This window comes from Eurypyga helias, unplaced genomic scaffold, assembly GCF_000690775.1.
Source record: "Eurypyga helias isolate BGI_N326 unplaced genomic scaffold, ASM69077v1 scaffold5533, whole genome shotgun sequence".
NCBI lineage: Eukaryota > Metazoa > Chordata > Aves > Eurypygiformes > Eurypygidae > Eurypyga > Eurypyga helias.
In genome coordinates this window covers 11,344-29,699 of record NW_010239105.1, presented here as the reverse complement: position 1 = coordinate 29,699, position 18,356 = coordinate 11,344, and the positions used below count along the sequence as shown (strand labels likewise).

At 42.2% G+C, this 18,356-nt stretch overlaps 1 protein-coding gene across 1 annotated transcript; it reads right to left on the bottom strand.

Moving 5' to 3' along the window:
* Positions 1 to 3,490: 3,490 nt before the first annotated feature.
* On the bottom strand, positions 3,491 to 10,231 carry LOC104506901 (CD99 antigen-like; the record flags this gene model as incomplete). The annotated part of the gene is made up of 8 exons (XM_010148024.1): positions 3,491 to 3,564; positions 4,392 to 4,502; positions 5,057 to 5,098; positions 6,364 to 6,435; positions 7,922 to 7,963; positions 8,105 to 8,146; positions 9,664 to 9,693; positions 10,181 to 10,231. Coding segments are annotated over 8 exons (464 nt in total), but the record flags the coding sequence as incomplete, so codon positions are not given.
* Positions 10,232 to 18,356: the final 8,125 nt, after the last annotated feature.

Below are 18,356 nucleotides of genomic sequence, written 5' to 3'. Positions count from 1 at the left end.
AGAGCGTCTGCCACAGCACCAGGACAGAGCTCTCTCTGCCATCCATTTAAACGCAGCTCAGTGGTGAAGGTACTTCACCAGGAGTCAAGTTGCAGGTTGGGGCCAGAGAGGACAGTTTTTATCCCACTGCACAGTCTGATCAAAACCTGTATGGGAACAAGGACGTCAATTCCCCAGTTGGGATCCGCAAGTCACTGACAGGCCGTAAGGCCACGGTGGGTAGCAGCTGATGTGTGGGAGAGGATAGCCATAAATATGTAGGGTGAAGGATAATTATTAACTGATAACGTTTCTTGATTCAATTAATGTGAGAAATAGAATTTGGATCTTTAGTTACACATGCAAGACCAGCTGAGCTAGGAAACCACGAGATCAAAGCCTCAGTGGGTGGCGAGACAAATAGCAACACAGCAATTCATACCCTGCTAACTGAAAAATAAGTGACCTGACACATTTCATCCAGGTAAGTAACAGAAACCCGTAAGCTGGCAGCTTGTTGCTCACCACAACAGAACAGCCTGAAATTTCAAGTCTTCTCTTTCAAGTCTTTTCTTCTCAGGTGGCAGCAGCCAGTCTTTCCCCTTTCTCACAGAGCTCCAGCCTGTGAAGTCATAAATGGACAAAGCCAGAGGGGATGAGAGCTGCTGAAATCAGCATTACAAGGGCCATTCCCTCCAAAGGTCGCTTTTAGGTCTGCCTGCTCTGTGGAGTACAGCTGTGCCCAAACTTCACGCAGCAATCTACGCCTTCTTGGACTGGAAAATAATAAATCAATAAATATTTTACTATTTAGTCTCTTGGCAACGCTCACGCTGCCATCGCATTTAGGTACGGTCCCCTCGTGTCCGATGAGACAATGGCACAAGGCCCTGCAGGAGTGCCGCTCCCAAAGGCTGCGACGACAGCCTGGATGAGGCGGGCTCAACGCAAACACCGTCAAGTTTGCCCATACTAACCCTCCTACTGCTGTGCGTATTTTCCGTAGATTCTGTTACCAAAACTAGGTGGTCTTCTTCCAAAGCCATGTCCGTCCTTCTCACGGGTAGAGGCCTTCTCTGTACCGGTAAGCACCCCGTGAAAGCAGCGGCCGACTTTGCTGCTACTGGCCAACTTCCTTCTGAAATGCTTAAAAGGTCTGTAAGAAACAAACCCGAATTGCTGATGGAGCACGAAGACAAGCACCCTTTGAAAACTGCTTCTCTGGCAAAGCACCAACATTTCTGTGTTTTTAGAGACGCTAAGAAGGAAAATGCATGAATACTTTTTTTTTTTTAATTTATTTTTAGAAAAAAAAAATCACAATGTTGATAGGAGGTTTTAATAAGTAATTTTCAGGCTTGCAAAAGCTAAAGTATTCAAGAGTCTGGTTAGCTAAAAGCTACTTTGAGCTTGCCCCGCTATTCTACCCTTACCAAACACTGGCTTATTTCTGTTTTCTCTACACTTGGCACTGATAGGAGATACCTGTTTATTCACGCAGGTCAGCGGTACGTCTCATTTCTTCGTATTTACACGGATCAAATGTTTCCATAAAAATCACTTTTCCACCCTCAGAAACACTTAAAGGTTTCAGCACTTTTATACTAAAAGCAGAAGCGGGGCAAAAGGAGGTTTACAAATTAATTCCATAACAAAAATACTATAATCTGTGTAAAGCTTTGTTGCAAGCTAGGAAACATGTACAAGAAATTCTTAAATGAATTATCCTTGGCATGCATCCATATTTGAATGCACAGATATATTTACATGTTTAATATCCAAATTCATAATGACTTCTGGGAAGTTCCACGAAATGTTACCTTTCTGCAGAACTTTGCCAGGCGGCTGAAAAAGATTAGTAAGACACACTGTAAAACTGCATGAAAATTGGAAACAGTTATAACAAAAGCCAACACAACTGGTCAGACGGTTCCTCCCAGACAGTTGTTATTCCAGATTTAGTCCTTTAGCTGTTAGGAATTGCTGTTTTTCATGTTTCCACAGATCCTTGAAACCTTCCTGTGGCTTTCAGGAGCCACAGCAAAGCTCACAAGTGCCTCAGGTGAGGACGCAATCATAGGTGCTCATCCCGATGGCGATCCTCCACAAGCCCAGAAGAATTCTTCACACGTATGCTGTTTCTGCTGCTCAAAGGATGCTTGTGGAGTGAGGCTGGCTTGTTCTGGTCAGCCATGTACTTGCAGTACTGTTACGGTCTTTTGAATTCAGAAGGCTTATCGCACTTAAAAGATCACATTATTTTCTGGTAAGTTTTTGGTTACAGAAACCTGACAATGTTAATCCCAGCTCCCCAATACTTCATCCACAACTGTTCTGACAACTGCCAAATGTCCACCTTGCCGGATGCACAAAATCCAAGTACGGTCCTGATTTGCACATCAGACTTACCCACATCTGACCAGCTCAGTACTTGCTAAGCAGAAAGAGCCATAAAGGATGAAGGGTCTGTGTGCACTAGTTTGGGAATTCTGAATCTGTACCAGACAGATGCAACCAAAAAAAAAAAAAAAGGCAAAAACAAAACTGGATTTCTGTCTCTTGGATGCTCAAGAACAAGAATCTCTCCCCCAGTGGGTGACCCAGGCAGCTACATAGATTGTACCAGCATCACCCACACCCAGATCCATCATTATCCACACACCATGAGCCATTCGCTTTCAGGTGCCCAAGCTGGTTGGTTGGTACACTCACTGCGTACAGGATATTGAAAAACAACACGTTTGCACCTCCTGAAAGCAATGGCTTAACATGAATTGCTTATTGTTTCTGGAGAGGTAAGGAAAAGTTAAACTTACTGAATGCATTTGGGACACACCCGCTTGTCACAGGAGCAAAGGAAAGAATGTGAAGGCACAACATACTTCTACACTCCTGACACTAAGGCCGTATACTGGTGTGCAACAATGCTTCACAGGGCTAACCACACAGAAGTACTCAGGCCTAAGTCACCCTCCCAGAGGTGTTTCAAACAAGAAGAGTTTTCTCATGCAGCTTCGGACTCTGCTGTTTACATTATGCTTATTTTGTTTCTTTTTTTTTTCTTCTGTTTCAGGCAGAACACAGGCTCTCTATCCAGTTTCAATGACCTGTCCTTCATCATGTTTTCTTTAATTCAGTTCTCCAGAAGTGTGCGCTGAACTACAAAGTGAAAAACAACCCAAGATTAGGACACTAAGTTAGTACACATTGTAAATTGCACATTACTACATACCAGTGTATGTGGACAGCAGGCATTTGAAACTGTGGGATAAACTCAGGTAAGCAGAGGCTGGATTCTGTGAAGGCAGTGCCCTGCATACCAAGGGATATTGCTTCCCAGATTTCTCACTCAAATAACCACACTCTACTAGACCCATGTAGCTATATACACTTGAAGGACAACCCAACGTGCAGTTAAAAGACTTGCAGTTTTGCAAATGCAAAAGTGAAACGGAGTACAACTGTCTGCATAAGTGGTAATGAGATCCCCACCAAAAAGTTGATCTTCCATCTAGATTCTTTGCTTACCAGGTGGCTCAGATTGCGCTCCCTGATGGCTTTCCATATTCACATTCTCTTCATCTGCTGGGAAACAGACACATTTAGCATTCAAACTCTTTTACGTTGGAAGTTGCTGGTTAACAGAGATGATTTGAGAGAAGAAACAGCACTGAAGCAGCTACTCACCTCCCGTGAGTTGCCTTTGTGTTGCTGCATGTTCACCTTAACACGCATGGCAGATGTTACTCAGTTTTCAAACTTCCCAAATTACCAAAGAACAGTGCCCACCTGGATGACTGCTCTATCATTTCCCTTCACCAATCAGTCAGAAAGACTAGAAAGACAAAGCTGCTGCCCCACCTATCACACACAGAACTCCCTAAATTCTCTAATCCAAGTTCTAGCTCATTTACGTGGAAAGGAAGCAGATAGGAAGCAATAGGTGACTGCAGAAGAAAGAATCATTTGGGGGTGAACATCTGGGCAGCTGTCAGAAAACTAGTATCTAGGCAAGCACCTCGCGAAGACACAAAGGCAAGATTTACAAAATCAGACCTAACAAAAGTATTTTTCATCACGAAAATAGTCTCTAAACCTCAACCTTCACTCAATTTTCCTTAAAGAAATGCCTTCTCGCAGTATCTCCTGCTCACTCTTTAGCAGGAGCTGCTTTTATTTTAAGAAAAGCAAAGTTTTAGATCCATCTGCTTCTGAAAGCCTAAATTTTGGGTGAGGCTTTACTCAAAACACCCTCTCTTAATTGACAGGTAAGACAGATTACTCCTTGAGAACACAAATTCACTGGGCTATGAAGTCTACCTTATGCATGAGATCAATTTCTAGCCCTCATATAAAACCAAACCCGCATCACTTTTAGAGATTAGAAAACCAAACTAATTTAGAATTCTTACCGCTTTGTTTGAAACAGAGTTTCTTCTTCTGGTAAGCAATGAAACTAGATACTGCTCCAATTACAGTAGCAAGCACAGCGCTTACAATTCCAGCTATTTCTCCCTGAGAAACTGAAGGAGGCGGGGCAGGGGGAGGAAGAAAAAAAACCAAAAAGTTTGCATACATTTTTCAGAATTGAAAGCAATGTCAGACTTGCATTGTCTCAAAGTAAATCCTGTGAAAACTTCCAAAACACAATAAACTGGAATTATTACAAGAAACTGTAGTAATCAACTCTTAGTGTCTTTGTGAATAATGAAAAGTGAATCCTCTAATTGTACGATTTCTTAGCAATGCCCACTGGTAAGCAACTTAAGCATGCCCGCTTTGAGTTCTACTAATTAAAAAAGCCACGCTTTCATAAACCCATCTAAGTTGTACGCATGCAGCCATTGCACCAGTATCTCTGAGAACTTAACATTTTTGAATCATTTGCAACATAGAGATTTTAAAGAATTATGAGCACAGAGCTTGAAGGTAAGAATTCTAGATTCCACGAAAGTTTTTAAGCTGAAACCCACTACCAGCAGCGGGCATTCTAGCAGAATATTAGCAATACAGAAACCCCCAGAAAACGAGCTTCAGGCATGCAGACACCATTATACATGTGAATTTTTATATTTACCGTCATTTTCTTTTTTACTATCTGGATTTGGTCCCTTTCGTTCTGTAAATATAAACAAAAGGTTTAGATTTTACGTGTCTAAAGGACAGTCATAATTGACCGCCCTTTTGTCAATTAATCATGCAAAATTACAAATCATTTATTACATGCACACAGTGCTATGCTCTGGCACTCATTCTGTTTGCAAGACACAGCTCAGGGTGGTGTCAACTTCAGCCCTGGGTGCTCAGCACTTCTGGAAAATGAGCCCAGCGCACTTATGAAATCTGGTTTAATCAACTTGCCCACCACCACCCAATACTCAGCATATAATTTCAAAGTAGCATTCAGCTGTATTTTCATGGAACCAACTATCTTTTCCTCAAATCCCAGCCTCATTTACTAAATAGCTTTGTGATTCTCTTAGCAAACAAGACAGAAGTTCTGTAAATACTATCCTAAATTGTCACTACGCAACTCATACCACTGAAGCAGGAACCTGTGCAGATGAAAACACCACACAAGTCAAATTAGCGCTCCAAAGGAACCTTGGCAGGTGAAAGCTTTCCAAAAAAATCAGCATCAGTAACCTCTGTCTAGGACAGCTCTCTGAAGAAGTCAGTAACCAGCGGCATGTCTCAACCCCACATCAAGATACTTAAGGTAACTCTGATCTGGAGTTGCAGTAATGCACACAGGGACAACCACCCCATCCTAATAATGACCGGTACTGCAGCTTGGCCCCAATGATCACCTGAGTGGCGCTGTAACAATTAGACACAGCAGATTACTCAGAAAGAGTTTGGTAAGCTATGAAGTGGTTTTATACTGCTCAGAGTAGATATACTTTACATGACTTGGAAGCCTGAGAATCAGTTCATCCTGTGGGACAGATAAAATCTTTGCGAACACAAGGCAGACCCTCTTCTGGCCCACCCCTGGGCTTCCTGACCACAAGAACTAGAAGAAACTGAGACTATGTCACAGAAGACCTGAAAATAACACCTGGACGACTTTAAGAACTATATTTGTGGTGAATTTTGAAATAATTACCACATTCACATCTCAGTTTTAAAACCCATCTTTCTTAGCATAACAGTAAATATCATCCAAGGTTTTACCTCTGGAACAGTTTTACCTCTTAATTATCTGGGGGTTTTGGCAGAGACAGAACACATTGCTTTTGAACTGGAAGGTATGCTCTGAAGTTTCAGATACCAGTACAATAGGTGTTACAAGCCAGACCATGTTAACCAGCTTGTGAGCCAGCGTTTATCAGGAGCTCTGGTAGCCACAGGATCAGTATGAAGCACAACCTACTATCTTACCATTGCTGTCACTACCATCGCTGCCTCCTTTTGGTAAATTGCCATCAAGTAGTTCTGAATCTTCAAAGTAGCCTATAGGAAATAAAAATAGTATTATCTTATATATTTTAAGTTCAGTGAAAAGACACCTCAAGGCACATAGTGACGTGGAAGTTTTCTCTAGATTGTACAGCTCAGTTCGTGGTGGTTTTAGGCTCAGCTTCACAGTCACAACATGTTCACGTTTCAAAAGCCCTCCCAGTCTCAAGTCCCTTCAGCTCGGCACTATACAGTTTGAGAGCAGCACTGCTGCCTCTGGAATTCCTGAACAACTGAGAGAAGTCAGTGTCCAAGAGCAGGCCATACTGCACAAGCCATAGGCTAAGCGAGCAAGAAGCTCTGTGAGCTCCTTAGCTGGAACAGCCCAAGGCTCACTATCCTGTGAAAGCAGAGGAAGGACATGGACGGGAAAGGACTGTTTCTTTTGAAGGCTACAGCTGTGAATGTTCCTTCAGAGTTGGGTTTCTAACTCACAACCTGTCTTCTGAACCTGTACAACACAGTAGCTAGAGGAAAAAAATAAGAGAGTTCAACATACCACGGTCCAGTGGCTGCAGTGTTTCCATGACAATGGGAAGATCCATATATAATTCCCTCCTCCGTTGTACTGCAGGACATTGAACTAGTTCCTCTCTGTTTCCACTGGACCCTACCTCATGGGGCCCAAGTTCTCCTCCTTCCCTCTCCTGCCACATGATTCTTTAGTTTAGGCAAAGCAAATTTGTTTCAGGCAGTAAAACTAAAAGCACTGCATCAGAGGTTGTTTTACTTGGGTGCAAAAGCACTGTACTGAGGCATGCAAGACCTGAATTCAAGTATCTGCTGCAAATCAGGCAGCAGAAGGAACAAGAACCAGAGCTCGCATTCCAGGTAAAAATTCTTTACCACCACATTCATGGATAATGGCATCATCACAGCTGCATCTACCTGGATCGGTTCTGTTCTGATTTAGGCAAAGACAGAAAAGTCCTTCCCTGCCTATTGTGCTTTAGAGGTCATGTATTTCCAGCCTACCTTTCAAATACAAAAAATTGCATTGCTGAACTGGGCCTTTAAAAAAAAAAAAACAATACTAAAAAATATAACCCTTTAACTCTGAGCTTTACCTTTAACTTAGATGCTTTAAGAATACAGATCACAGGTAGCTCCTACTCACTTTTCAGCACAACTAGCAGGGACTCAGTTTGTAAAGATGAAAGGACCCAGTCCAATACACAGCTGTTCCACCACAGGCAGCCAAGAATAGCATTGCCCCAAGCACACACACTGTTCCATCCTTCCTCCTCCCCACACCATCCCCGTTTCAAGGGAAAGGAAAGTTACTCAACAGGTTTGGTATGGAATTTCAAGACTGCTGCAAACAAAGCTTATTTGCAAGACCATTTTTCCTCACTCCTCAGTGTTTATCCAGTGTGACAACTGACATACATAGCAGCCAATTAACAAGAGTAATTACTAGAAGTTTAAATGAGATAGTAAAATCATGTCAGGATTCAGGAGTTTGTGCTCAAAGCCTTACCAGTGTCTCCAGGATGTGCAGGTGGGCCCGGCTTGGGGTTATCTACACACAAGAGATTTAGAAGAAAGAAGAAAAAGGTTAAGCTATCAAAAGCAGACTACAATACAGCAACTTTAAAAGGGACTAGGAAAGATTAACAAATACTTTCCTACTGTTCAGAAATTCCTGTTAGGTCAATCTTACCAGTATCTCTAGGATTTGTAGGCGGACCTGGCTTGGGGACATCTGTAGACGAAGAGTTAGACTAAAGTAAGCAAAGTTACTAGTGTGAAGAGACCAAAAGCAGAAGACATAGTGACCCTGAAAGACTATCTGACCTAAAACATGGTATCAAATCTTTCCCATGTCATTCTCCTTTTGTTTCATTAGCTAATGCTCTATTTGGTTATTTTAGGTTAAACACTGTATTTTAATGTGATTAACAGTGTTTCTGCTACTGTTTCTGCCTGTATGTCAGACTCTTGCTGTAAGTGAATTCCTCTTGCTCAGTTAATGCTCAGTTAAGCGTTATGCAGCATTTTAGTTTGTACATCTGATTTCAAATGCTGGACTTCTTCAATTTTTTTTTCTACCAGGTACAGATTACTTGGCTCTTTCCTCTTTTAAAACTATCATATTTTAACCAATAATAAAGGTTGGTACCTCACTTAAAAAAAAAGAAAAAGACAACATGCACACAAAAGAACCAGAAATATGGGCCCCACAATGACACTTCATTTATCGTGCCACAAAATGGGACAGTAAGAGATCTTACTAATTATCTCTGTACTGTTCAGTCACAGTCTTTGTTGCCCACATCAAATTAACACACCAGCAGTGGTTTTCTAAAACTGTTTTCACCAACAGCTGAACCCATCTAGCTGCCCATTTCTTCTGTATGCTACTTCTTGATGTTGCGTGGTCTTGCCTCCTCCCAGCTGTAGCACAAGTCAGGCCTCCTTAGGCTGTCTGTATACTCGAAGTAAAGAGGCAGGTACCTCAAGAGCACAGTTCTAAGTCCCCAACTCAGGCTTGCCATCCTATAAAGGATCCTGTCTCTTCACCTACCTGAACCATCTGATTTATTCAGCCAACTGTTTCTCAATTAGCCAACTCTGTCTTCAAAAATGTCAGCAGCTGGAAACACGCTGCTTTAAGAGAGACGAAACTTCAAAGGGCTAAATCACGCAGAGCAGCAAACAGTGCTGCTGTTCTACACCCATATGCCCTGTGGTGGGAAAGCTGTCTGTACTGCAACAGGTTTAGTGATGCTACTTGAACAGCTACTGTGCATTATGTGCCTACCTGGATGCACCTTTTGCTGAGTGAGTGAACACAATACTGCAATTTCTACCACTGCCCACACTGGAGAGCTGAAGCATGTCAGAAAGAGTACCTTCCCTCACACTATTTCAAACATATTGTTTCCTTGTGCTACTAGAATTACTTCCTGGAAAGGAAGAGATTTCTTCAGATTTAAAATCTACTTCCATACGTAAGTGTATGGAGTTAGTGCCATCTAGTGAAGACACAGCAATGAAACAAGTAGGACTTGGCTAAGGAATACGTGAAACATATACAGTTTTGGTGATCCACACACCCTTAAAAATGAAGGTAAAGATACATAACTAGACTGCAATTATTTTAATCTGCAGTCTGTTACCTTAATCAACCCAGTGCCTTTATTACATTTGGATAATAAAGGATGGATAGATATTGCACCATGTACCAATGAGCCGTATCCAGGAAAACATGATACTTACCAGGTTGAACAGCAGGTTTAAGGGTCCTATCTACAAAGAAAGGAGGAAAGTTTTAAATGTAATGCAAAAAATGCACTTGTTTTAGACTATCTGTACCCAAAATGCACCTCACAATGTTTTCACCAAGAATATAATGGCATGCTCATTCAACAGCAGCCCATGGAAGAGCACCACAGAGTTACTAGGCGTTATCTGCCAAACTACATCCTGCTTTTGGTCATCACGGTATATACCAAAGGCCACCTCAAGGTGAGCAAGCTCAAAATGTGCAGATCAAAAGCCAACAGAAGGGATTCTCACAGCGTCTTTAAGCTTATGAAATCACAAAGTAAATTGCTGAAAGCAGTAGCAGAAGACTCTAAAAGGCAGAAATCCTTTGGCTATTAGGGAACTGCTTTATTTTGTAGAAATATAACAATTTTGTGCCACTAAATTGAAAAATTCAGGCTCTCAAATTAGTATGTACAACTACACTTGACTTCAGAGTAGAAGGCATTACAAGCCAATCAGATCTCACCGTGATCTGATGGTGATGGCGTCTGAGGTGGTGGAGGCTTCTTTGTAGTTTCTGTAAGGGATAGTTAGGGAAAAAAAAAAGTTTAAACACTATTTAATACACTGTTCAGAAGACACATGACGGACAAACCTAAGCCTAGGTCTATACAATGAAAAGCATAAGATCAAGTCGATATAGCACAACATTTTCCCCTTAGGAGGAATCCCTGAGTGTTCCTAAAGACAAATTTCAGTTGTATGCGGTTAACATTTTGACATACGCATGGCTGAATTGTTCCACTGAAGTTTAAATAAATCATATGTAGGGAAGGCATCATGCTTATCATGCAGTGATACTTGGAAACAAACAAGTAAAAAGAGCAGCCACTATTTTCCCACCCACCTCCCAAAATTTGCAAGAGTGTAATAGTTACCTAATGCATCTTCTAAGCTAAAGTCATCACCATTGCCTGTAAAAGATGAAAGCAAATGTAAGAACACTGGGTTTTGTTACTCAAAACCAACACTTCTTACAGTCATAAATGTCTTTGATCTATATTGAAGTACATTTTCTGCTTCCTCCATCAGCCGAGAAGTGTATTTTGAGTCAGAACTGCAGACATTCCTCTCTATTTGTCCAGACCACTACATACACATCAAGGAGGGGGGGGGGATGAACAGCATAAAAACTGTCTCTATAGAAAGGATCTGGAGGGCCAGAACATATATTCCTACAGTCAGTATAATGCATTTAATCCTTTATTCTTGCCACCACCACTGCATGCTTCCTTAGTGCTATCCACGGCATATTCTTTCCCTCCCTTCTTTCCACTGAGCCACAAAATGAGCAGGGGCACAGCTCTAGTTCACAAGACTCAAGTGTGAAGAAGAGCCTTGGAGCACAAAAGCCAGTATGAAATTTGTATGACTGGGTAATGGATTTAACAACTTGGCATTACAAAATAATTTTCATGGGTTTATAAGACTTCTCTTTTCCTCCAACAACGGTTAAGATTATGAAGGTGGTTATTAGCACAGATGATCTTAAGCTGTCTCTTCAACTTCCTAGAAGACAGCTAAATGCAGCTGTCACCACTGTGGTTTCTCCACCCAAGGTAGAGCAAGTTTCACTGTCAGCCCTTAGGAAAAAATATTCTCTCTTGCTGTATTAGGTCAGCTGATAGAGCTACTGCAGCTTACCCAGCCAACTGCAAAACACACTCATTCAATAAATTCATGATACAAACTGGTTTCATAGCATGAATATGGTAGTGTGATCTCAGCAGCAGAGGCCTGCAAGGTAAACGTACAGCTAAAACAACTGCTTGGGATATTTCTGATAGTTCAACATTCCTACTTTCACTGAAGCATGGAAAGAGACATGGAAGTAGCTACTAACTATTCAAGAAAACGACATCAAAATATATTGCTCCAGCCCCAGAGAAGCTGGAAGACTTTTTATACCTACTGAGTATCAAGCAAGCCAGAGCAAAGCTTATTTCCAGACAGAGCTACCTTAATTCAGAAGACGCACACATAAAACATTGACGTGTCTGGCTTTTCCTCTAAGAACGTAGCTACAGAAGAGGAATTAGAACTGGCTGCTGCAAAGCCTGAAACAGGAATAAAACTCAAACATCAAAAATCAAACCACAAGCAGAATGTTCCTTCTGCTTACATGACAGGCCAAGTTAAGACAAGGACAAGTCACAAGTCTGCAACCGGGAAGACAGATGCTCGAATACCTGGTAGCATCTTTCATCGCAACTGAGGTCAAAACTGAAAGCTCTCTTTCTTCTCAGATAACTGCACTCATCAATGCCATTTTTCTTTTTCCAGAGAAGAAATGAGGCTAAGGTACAGTTTTATTTTTTTTTAATATGGAAGCAAGGAATGACAACTGGAATAAAATAATCAAAGGCAAGCTTGCAGTTTCCTGAAAACATCCTTCAAGCTAGTCTTCATTCTGGCCAACTGAACTGCTACAGTGGAAACTGAAATCTGAAGTGAAAGTAGCAATTCCCATTCTGTAACATTTGACCCGAGTACCACCTTGCCCACAGCCAAGTAGGGGGTAGTACGGCCTGGTCTGCAACAGGCCCCTTCACAGAAACAGGCAATTCATGGCTTTATTGTGGTGCATGAGAAAAGTGCGTTTAGAACCCCCCTGGATAAAGTGATTAGGTACCAATCTTGGATAGAAAGCAAGAACATATTTTACTTGGCGTTCTTCACTCCAGGTGGAGACCAAAACCTCTTTTAGATACTCAGTTCATGAAAAATGGTTTCACAGAATGCGAAATATTTGCAGGTTGTTTACCTGAAGCCTACATCATCTTGCAGTACAATCAAACACGTCAGTAAAATGAGAATTTGCTAAGACCCAAATCTCAGTTACCTCTTTGTTTAGACTACACAAAGAAACCTCCCCATTAACTGGCAAAAAAGGTCAAAATACTCAAAAGAAATTTAAACAAGTATTTGCGTAGTTGTTCTTCAAACTTGAATTTTGGTTGATTTGTTTTCTCAAGTACATACATCCCTCAGGCTACAGTGCTTCAGGGAAGAATGCCTAAGACAGGACCTGATCACATATTTGCTAGTCTAACTCTAAGGCAGGCAGAAGGAACTGTTCAAGGGGCATGCTCCTCAAAACACTCAACTGGAGTAGCAACCAGAGGAATAGACCACCACCATCTGTCAACACAATCTGTCTCAAGTCAATGAATGCTACACTGGTGGGTATACTTCTAGAGGGCTATTTCCTTTCAGAAGTAGAGGAAGAGAGAAAAAGCAAGCACTCATGCTTTGGTTCAGCTGAAGTTTTACCTGGAGCAAAAAGAGGCTATGTGAAGAGTCTCCCACAACCACCATGAAACTTAGTCCAAGAACTCTGAATGGTTCCAGCTGCAGCGGTTTCCCTCAAGAGGAGGAAGCCAATGTTAAAAAGAGTGTGCATTCTGGGACAATGCTGTTTTAAGGGATTGTTTTCGCACATGGTCTTCAGGAAAAACTAATTTAGGATGAGACTGCTAACATCCAACTGAACATAAGACAGCGCAATAAACAAATCTGCGACTTAATGAAAGAAAAAAATCATTCTATATTGTCTGGAATTATTCAATATTCTGCAACCACAGTTCTGTTTTCCAAGCATGCAGCACGACATCAGGCTCTTCAAACACATTACCTTATCTCAATAACGGTAGCAGAAAATATTATAAAACTCATTACAATAACTTAACTGCTGGCACAAAGACTGGGTGTTCATGGCAAACCTTCGTATGTCTCCAAAGCACTTGCTTTTACAACTGTGCTCGCTCAGCTTTTAGTATGGGTTGGTCCAACTAAACCAGAAGTTAAATTACTTGGTCTGAAAGGACAGAGGCTTAGTATCAGGGATTCAGTTTGTTGCAGGGAAGAAACAATCAGACAGAGAGAAATAAAGCTGCAGAACTAGAATAAAGTTAGTAGCAGATCTAAGAAGAAAAAGTCAGCAAGAATATGCTGCACCCCCTACAGGTTTAAGCACCAGGGTAACCAAGCTTATGAGCATTTTCTTAGTCTAAGCAAAGATAATTGCAAATAAACCACATATTGTATTGCATATAAAGCACAGTACAGCAGGTATTTCTACCTCCCAGGAGCACGACCCAATTCAAGAACATTTCAGAAGTGCCTACACTATTTTTGTTCCATGCCCGTAGCTCAAATACCAGGACCTCAAGAGACAGATCTTCAGCAGGCTGTCCCCAATAACCTGCACACTTTGCGCCATATGGGGGGAAAAAACAGCAGATAAAACAAAAAAGCAAACATAAGCTTCTGAAAAGCTGATGAACCACAGGGTATTCAAGAGAACCAAATAACTACACAAATAGGAGTCCTTTGCAAAGACCCATCACTGCTCTCAGATACTTATTTCTACAATATTAGATTAGTCATATTCACATTCCACTGCAGAAGCCGACACGAGCTTTGTCAAGTTCCTCCATTAGTCACACATATGGCGACACACCAAGACAGGAGACTTGCGATGAATCACCACAAACGTAACCTTCTGACTTGAGCAACAGACTGCTTGAATTTTGTTTTTCTAGAAATGCTGGTGCTCTCCTTCCCTCCCTCCCCAGCGACCTGTGCACCACCAGGCATCACAGAGCCTGTATGCTGCAGCTGGTCTTCCAGTTGTAAAGCCTACAGACCCACTGACAGTGGCCAACTTGACCCTGTCCTGCTGCTGGACATTACCTGCCACTCAATCAGTGGCCAACCAACTTCCAATTGTAGAATCATAGAATATATTGAGTTGGAAGGGACCCATAAGGATCATCAAGCCCAACTCCTTGCTCCTCGCAGGGTTACCTGAAACTTAACCATATGAGTAGGAGTGTCACCACGTGCTCCTTGACCTCTGACAGGCGTGGGGCCGTGACCGCTTCCCTGGGGAGCCTGTTCCAGTGACAGACCACCCTCTCAGTGAAGAGCCTTTTCCTCATGTCCAACCTGCACTTCCTCTGGCACAGCTTCGCTCCATTACCTGGTGTCCTATCGCTGGTCACCAGAGAGGAGATCAGCACCTCTCTCTCCACTGCCTCCCTTGGGGAAGCTGTGGACAGGGACGAGGTCACCCCTCAGGCTTCTCGAGTCCATGCTGAACAAACCATGTGACCTTGGCCAGTCCTCACAAGTCCTGCCCTCGAGGCCTTTCACCATCTTGGTCACCCTCCTCTGAACACACTCCTCTAGTAGTTTCTTAAACTCATAGAACCATTTACGTTGAAAAAGACCCTTATGATCATCGAGTTCAACCATTTAATGCCCTTATATTGAGGCAACCAAAATTCGAGTACTCGAGATGGGGCCGCACCAGTGCGGTGCAGGCTGGGACAATCACCTCCCTCGACCGTCCATCAGTCAAAAAGCAAAGATAACTTATTACATCTGGGGAGTATCTGCTTTCTGCACATCTGGAGCGTTCACTAACGTATCTGATGGGAATAAACTCAGTTAAGCCCCCGCTGCAATGAATAAAAAGGCTTATTTCTTCAAAAAGATGAGTAACACTTCCCTAGAAGAATCATACTTAATTTTTGTACAGTGATCCAAAAGCTACTTCCCTGAAAAGTTACTTTATTTGCACTAATTTTGAAAACACAGTATGGAAATATTTAGGCAATTATGTGGCCTAAACTTTTTCTGATCTGACTGCTAGAAAACAATTTTAGACTAATCTGTGGTTTATTTTAGTATTTGGATTACTAACTATTCCTTCCATCCAAAAATTGCAATCAAATATTTTTTACAAGTCTGCAAAGTCACATTTTGACTAAAAACTATTTACTTAAACAAGTGTAGTCACGTGAGGGTTTTTTAACAGAACATGGTAAAAATCAGCCATTCACTGAGGAAGAAAAACCTGTTTTGAGGTTTCTTGCAGAGAAACCTACTCCACATACTGAAAATATTCAAACCCATGGTGTTGGGCAACCTGCAGCGGCTGACCCTGCTGGAGCAGGGGATGTGACTGGGAGATGTCCAAAGGTGTCCTCCAGCCTCAGCACCCTGTAGTTCTGTGACCTGGACAATTCCAATCACTGGACTGAATTCCCTGTGCTACAAAACTCACATAACTACAAGTAATATAAATCACTCTGTCCCCCTGCCATTCTTTCTGCTGATGAGAACTGAAATACATTGCTCTGTCTCGTGAAGTTTTTAAGCAGAAACCTAAGGTACACTAACAAAAGCTGTTAGAAGAACATTTAGGTGACAGAAGCATGGCACTTGCATTGAGAAATGACAAAATCAAGTTTTGGGGGCACTGGGGTAAGAAGCGTGAAGAAAGAAAAATGGTTTTGCAAAATATAATAAAGGTGCTGAATCCAGACGGCAACAAATAAAAAGATACTGGACATATTTATTTGACTTTTGCTCATATCTTCTTACCTGTAACTTCAGGAGTTACACCTGAAGGAGAACCTGCACACTTCAAGACTGCAAGTGTCATATACTATGCTTATTGCTATTTCACCTAAGTACTTGGCCTTACCAAGCACAAATGCATTACTAAAATCAGCGAGTGTTAATAAAGTATTTTCTCAAACACAAATACTAAGTTTCCTGTCGTGTAAATTCAGGGACTAAGGTGAAATACGACTGGCAGACAGCAGCAGTCTTGTCCGAATTCATGTGCAGCACACACCTGAAGAAGGCTACAGGTGTTTAAATACTGCCTAGCCTTACGTTATCAAAAGCCTGCACGTTGGTCCTTGTACCTGCAAGCGCTAGGCATGTGGAAATTTTCAGCCTTCCAAGCAACTGGTCTCTTTCTCGTAGCAGCCCTAAACCACAGAGAGGTCACTCTGTGCATGAAGCATGGCGTTGCTTAAGGTCAGCATTGCCACCCCAGGGCCACTGCCTTCTCTGGCGTCAGAGTACCCGGGGAAGCCAGCCCTGTTCTGCTGCCCCTGGGGTAGGCACTGAGCTCCCCAGGTACCTCTTCCCAGGTCTCAGCTGCTGATGCATTCACCATTCCCCTGGGAGTCTCATGGAGCAAGCACAACAGGCCAAGGCACCCCTGCCTCTTCAGGGTTGGGCTCTGAAGCAGGAAACCCTGTTCTCAAATCTCACCAAGATCAAGTGGACACCGTGCACCTACTTTGCATTCAGCCACTTTTGAAATTCTGTCTTGGCATAAGAAATGTCAGTAGTTAAATTTTTATAAGCCTAAGAAATGAAAATCCTTTAAGTACATGTTGCTCACAGTCTACAGCTTCAAAGTCCAAGCTGCTTGATAGACAGGACTAAGCTTTCACAAAGCTGACAAGCCTTGCAGCTACTACTTGACATCGCCTAAATTTCCATAACTGGGTGCACTCTTACCACAAGGCTCTTGTTATGAAAGTTTCCTTCCCTAACTATTCTATCAATCAGTCTTCATAGTATGAAAGTGTATTAACTTTGCCAATAGCTATTAGTTCACATCATGCACTGCAATGTAGCGAGGTAGTGGAATTTTACTGGAGGCTTTGGTGTTGTTCATGCTTAAGCAAAAGAAACTAAAGGACAGCTCGGCCCTGTAAATAACTTCATTTCTTGGAAGCTTACAGCTGTTCATAAAGGATAAAAGGTAACACCCAGACAACCAAAACAATGCCAGCATCCTAGCCCCTCTACCACCTCTTTGACACCCTTCCAATGTCATCTTGCATCATAGTTAAGTAACTACAGGGATATGAACTCCAAGGACATCTGGATCAATAGACAAGCAGCAAGACCGCTCTGCAGAAATACAGGTGCTTTGCAGTGTTTTATTGTGATTAGTAATCAGCAGTGTGGGTGTTGGTGACCAGTCAAATCGTGTTGTATCTGAATGTTTGAAGGCTACAAGAACCTTGTGTAAAACCGTATTTGGGGTGCCCCAATTTGGCCAGTACTCCTCATGTGCATGAATAAATATTTACCCTTGTAATTCTGTATCTTGCTACCTAGCCTCTCTCCTCAGGCAGCAAAAGCCAGTTGCAAATTTTCGTAACACTCCCCAAAGGTCAACATCAGCACCTCTCCCTCTTCCAGAGTCAAGGAATCTCACTACTTCTTGAGGATTTCTGCACTTACATCTAGTAATAGTTTCAGCAGCTCTTGGCAAGAACCCTTCCGCAGTTGACCAACACCCATGAAACCTCTTGCTCTGAAGCAAGTACTTCAAAATAGTGGGCGTATCGCAAGCCATCAAAACCATACCTTGAAAACTGTGGAATAATGCACACGCTGATGGCAGCAAGATGGGACACCAGACGAGATGGTGGGGCTGGCAAGGGGCGTGCATTCAAGGCCCTTTGAACGCTTAAGTGTTCTCACCTTCATCAACAGATCCATGAACATTAAGCCTCACTGGGATAACAACCCAAATTGCAGCCAGCACCAAAACTTGACAGTTAAATACACTGGAAAGACTACAATGGCAGTTAATCAAAAGATTAGCCTCAAATTTAAGAAAATTTTTATCCAAGCAAGTTGCAAACTCTTCAGTATTGTGTAGTATAATAAAAACAGGTTCTCCTGAAAGTAACAACAACTGGCATCATGTAACCTAATGCTCCTTTATCGCCAGAAGTTTACCTATACTTCTGTTCAGATAATAGTCTCCTCTCTTTGCACTGAAAACCTCTATCTCCATCTGTGCAGTTCAGTAC